The sequence below is a fragment of the Rhinopithecus bieti genome, unplaced genomic scaffold (assembly GCF_001698545.2).
Source record: "Rhinopithecus bieti isolate Rb0 unplaced genomic scaffold, ASM169854v2 scaffold_7673, whole genome shotgun sequence".
NCBI lineage: Eukaryota > Metazoa > Chordata > Mammalia > Primates > Cercopithecidae > Rhinopithecus > Rhinopithecus bieti.
This window is the reverse complement of record NW_016806375.1, coordinates 1,050,028-1,054,226: the sequence shown is the minus strand read 5'-3', so window position 1 is coordinate 1,054,226 and position 4,199 is coordinate 1,050,028. Positions and strand designations below refer to the sequence as shown.

The 4,199-nt window shown below is 43.8% G+C and overlaps 1 protein-coding gene across 6 annotated transcripts in view; it reads left to right on the top strand.

The window, feature by feature from the left end:
• CNOT8 (CCR4-NOT transcription complex subunit 8) overlaps window positions 1-3,615 on the top strand; it is a 16,330-nt gene extending 12,715 nt beyond the window's left edge. For 4 of the 6 annotated variants that reach the window (XM_017875699.1, XM_017875697.1, XM_017875695.1 and 1 more), the window contains exons 5-7: window positions 1,557-1,718; window positions 2,630-2,773; window positions 3,422-3,613. In XM_017875699.1, the coding sequence (XP_017731188.1) occupies window positions 1,557-1,718; window positions 2,630-2,773; window positions 3,422-3,503 (388 nt within the window). In that variant the 3' untranslated portion in view covers window positions 3,504-3,613. Of the gene's footprint in view, window positions 1-1,556; window positions 1,719-2,629; window positions 2,774-3,421 lie in introns of all 6 variants that reach the window. The other 2 variants (XM_017875700.1, XM_017875701.1) reach the window with 1 other exon arrangement.
• The last annotated feature ends 584 nt before the right edge of the window (window positions 3,616-4,199 follow it).

Genomic DNA, 4,199 nt, shown 5'->3' with positions numbered 1-4,199 from the left:
TTTTTAAGTTTATTTATTTATTTATTTATTTATTTATTTTGTTGAGACAGAGTCTCACTCTGTCGCCCAGGCTGGAGTGCAGTGGCCGGATCTCAGTTCACTGCAAGCTCCGCCTCCCGGGTGTAAGCCATTCTCCTGCCTCAGCCTCCCGAGTAGCTGGGACTACAGGCCCCCGCCACCTCGCCCAGCTAGTTTTTTGTATTTTTTAGTAGAGACGGGGTTTCACCATGTTAGCCAGGATGGTCTCGATCTCCTCACCTTGTGATCCACCCGTCTTGGCCTCCCAAAGTGCTGGGATTACAGGCTTGAGCCACTGCGCCCGGCCTATTTATTTTTTTTTGAGACAGAGTCTTGTTCTGTTCCCTAGGCTGGAGTACAGTGGTGCCATCTTGGCTCACTGCAAACTTTGCCTCCTGGGTTTAGGTGATTCTTAGGCCTCAACTTCCTGAGTAGCTGGGATTACAGGGGCACACCACCACGTCCGACTAATTTTTGTTTTTTTTTTTTTGAGATAGAGTCTCGCTCTGTCATCAGGCTGAAGCGCAGTGGCGCGACCTTGGCTCACTACAACCTCTGCCTCCTGGATTCAAGCGAGTCTCCTGCCTCAGGCTCCCAAGTAGCTGGGACTACAGGTGCATGCCACCACGCCCAGCTAATTTTTGTGGTTTTAGTAGAGACAGGGTTTCACCATGTCAGCCAGGATGGTCTTGATCTCTTGACCTTGTGATCTGCCCACCTTGGCCTCCCAAAGTTCTGGGATTACTGGCATGAACCACTGTGCCCGGCCTAATTTTTGTATTTTTAGTAGAGACAGGGTTTCACCATGTTGGCCAGGCTGGTTCGAACTTTTGGCCTCAAGTGATCCGCCTGTCTCAGCCTCCCAAAGTGCTGGTATTACAGGTGTGAGCTACCATGCCCAGCCTGTTTATTTTATTTTTGAGACAGGATCTTGTGCTGTCACCCAGACTAGAGTGCAATGGTGTGAGCCCCCTCCAGTTCTTGACCTCAAGCAATCTTCTCACCTCAGCCTCCGGAGTAGTTGGGACTACAGGTGCATACCACCATGCCTGGCTAATCTGTGTGTGTGTGTGGTGTGTGTGTGTGTGTGTGTGTGTGTGTGTGTGTGTGTGGTGGTTTTCTTTTCTTTTCTTTTCTTTTTTTTGAGATGGAGTCTTGCTCTGTTGCCCAGGCTGGTCTGGAACTCCTGGCCTCAGGTGATCTTCCTGCCTTGGCCTTGCAGAGTGCTGGGATTACAGGCGTGCACCACTGTGACTGGTCTTTTTTTTTTTTTTTTTTTTTTTTTTTCAAATAATGAGCAAATATATACCTATTATAATTAGGAAATTTAGTTTATGGAAGAAAATCTCATTATCTGTCACAGAAATATGATGATCTACTCTGCATGCTTGTTTGAATGTTGGAAAGAGTGAATTGATCTATTAAGTTAGGAAAAGCATTTCAAAATTACTTGTACTATAAGTATAAGGTGGTGGTAATATTGTGGCCACTTCTGTTTCATTATTCACCAGTTAATAAATAAACACCTTGTTTTTTAGAGAGGACATGTACTCCCAGGATTCCATAGATCTCCTTGCTAACTCAGGACTACAGTTTCAGAAGCATGAAGAGGAAGGGATTGACACACTGCACTTTGCAGAACTGCTTATGACGTCAGGAGTGGTTCTCTGTGACAATGTCAAATGGCTTTCATTTCATAGGTCAGTCCTAGGGAATGTGTATTTCTCTCTCACTTTGGGCTGCACTGGAGCAGGGAACTGAATTCTTAGTCATTTTTGAAGTCCTAGTGACTGTTCTGTTCATCGGCAGCAGTCAGAAGTTGAATTGGTACTTGTCGCCCATGTTTCAGTTTTTCAGAAAATACTGGGGCTTATATACTGGTTTGTTTCACACGGTATTTGGCTTTATCATGTGGCTATCAGTGGGTTTAATTCCAAGTGGGAATGTGGTGGGTGGAGAGGGTCACAGTACTTGGTTATCTTCTAAATGGCTGTCCCCAGAGTTTCTTAGGTACTTGAAAGCCAGATTCTCCTTATTTTAACTTCTCAGTACTTTTGGATTTTTGGTGAATCAAATCCACAGTTAAAACCTTTGGGTACTTTTTTATATCTCCCATATTAGTCTGTTAGGTTGTTATTAGAAAGTTCAGATTATAGGCCAGGCACGGTGGCTCACACTTGTAATTCCAGCAATTTGGGAGGCTGAGGCAGGCGGATCACCTAAGGTCAGGAGTTCGAGACCAGCCTGGCCACCATGGCAAAACCCTGTTTCTATTAAAAATACAAAAATTAGCCAGGCATGGTGGCGGGTGCCTGTAATCCCAGCTACTTGGGAGACTGAGGCAGGGATAATTGCTTGAACCCGGGAGGTGAAGGTTGCAGTGAGCCGAGATCGCGCCATTGTACTCCAGCCTGGGCGACAGAGCGAGACTCTGTCTCAAAAAAAAAAAAAAAAAAAAAAGATTCAGATTATAGTATGATAAACTACTCAGAAAAAGTGAAAGTTCTTAACACGAAGTAGCATTTACAAACTTTGAGAAATAAAATGGTTGAACACTGGGGCCTGATAACTGCTGCTTTTTTAACCTCTGTGGTTTATTCTCTCCTTGTAGTGGCTATGATTTTGGCTATATGGTAAAGTTGCTTACAGATTCTCGTTTGCCAGAAGAGGAACATGAATTCTTTCATATTCTGAACCTTTTCTTCCCATCCATTTATGATGTGAAATACCTGATGAAGAGTTGCAAAATCTTAAGGTATATGATGTTTTTCTTAATACCAATAACAAAAATAAGGACAGAAAAAAAGCTGACTTTGCTTTATTGTTATGTGTTCAGCATGCATTATTGAGTACTAGATGCCAGTATAGTGGTAGACAGGGTATAATATAAAGCTGATTTGCACAGATATTTGTGTGGCCATGAAGGGAACCCTCTGCTTCTGTCATCTTAAGGCAGGCATTCTTCACTCGAGGCCCATGAACCTAATGAAAAGGTATAAATGCTGTTTGTTAGGGATGGGGTCTGTGGTGTAACAGATTCTCAGAGGGGTTCTTAACTCTAGAAAGTTTTAGAACTTGGTAGCCTAATAAATTGTTGACATAGAGCTTTGCTGTCTAGAATTAGAGTGAGATTTACTATTTCCTCAGCCTTGCAATTCTGATTTTAAAGGCAGAGGTCTGGCAAAATTAACAATATGGAAAGGAGCAAAATATAGGATGTAGCACAATATAGCATTTGGAAAAAGGGAAGAAAAGAGCTAAAAAGAGGTTACTAAGGCCTGTTAAATAAATGGCCTGTCCCCATTTCTTGCTAGAATTTAGTGAACTCGTAACTGCACTTAGTTGACTCCAGTAGAGGCATGTTGGGTCTTTAATATTATCTTTGTTTTTCATATATCTCCAGGGAGGTCTTCAGGAAGTTGCTGATCAGTTGGATTTGCAAAGGATTGGAAGGCAGCACCAGGCAGGCTCAGACTCACTGCTGACAGGAATGGCTTTCTTTAGGATGAAAGAGGTAAACTTCCTCGAATGTGATCACAGGCCTCTTGGCAGTAACTTAATGAAGACTGGTCGGTTGTGTGGGCTGAGGTTTGCTGAACATGTGTATTTATTTATTTATTTATTTATTTATTTTATTTATTTATTTATTTAAGATGAAGCCTTGCTCTGTCACCCAGGCTGGAGTGCAGTGGTGTGATCTCGGCTCACTGCAATGTCCACCTCCCGGGTTCAAGCTTTTCTTCTGCCTCGGCCTCCTGAGTAGCTGGGATTATAGGTGCCCGCCACCGTGCTCTGCTAATTTTTGTATTTTTAGTAGACACGGGGTTTTGCCATGTTGGCCAGGCTGCTTCAAACTCCTGACCTCAGGTGACCCATCTGCCTCGGCCTCCCAAAGTGCTGGGATTACAGGCGTGAGCCATGGTGCCTGGCTGAATTTTTTGTATTTTTAGTAGACACAGGGTTTCACTATGCTGGCCAGGCTGGTCTCGAACCCCTGACCTCAGATGATCCGCCTGCCTTGGCCTCCCAAAGTGCTGGGATTACAGGCGTGAGCCACTGAGCCCGGTCACACTGATTTTTTTTTAGCAAGTTGATGGCCACTTTGAAAATGGTTGTTTTTCGTTACGGTGTTTAGCATGTCACATGTTTGAGAGGCGAAAGCAGCATTTTGACATGAGAGC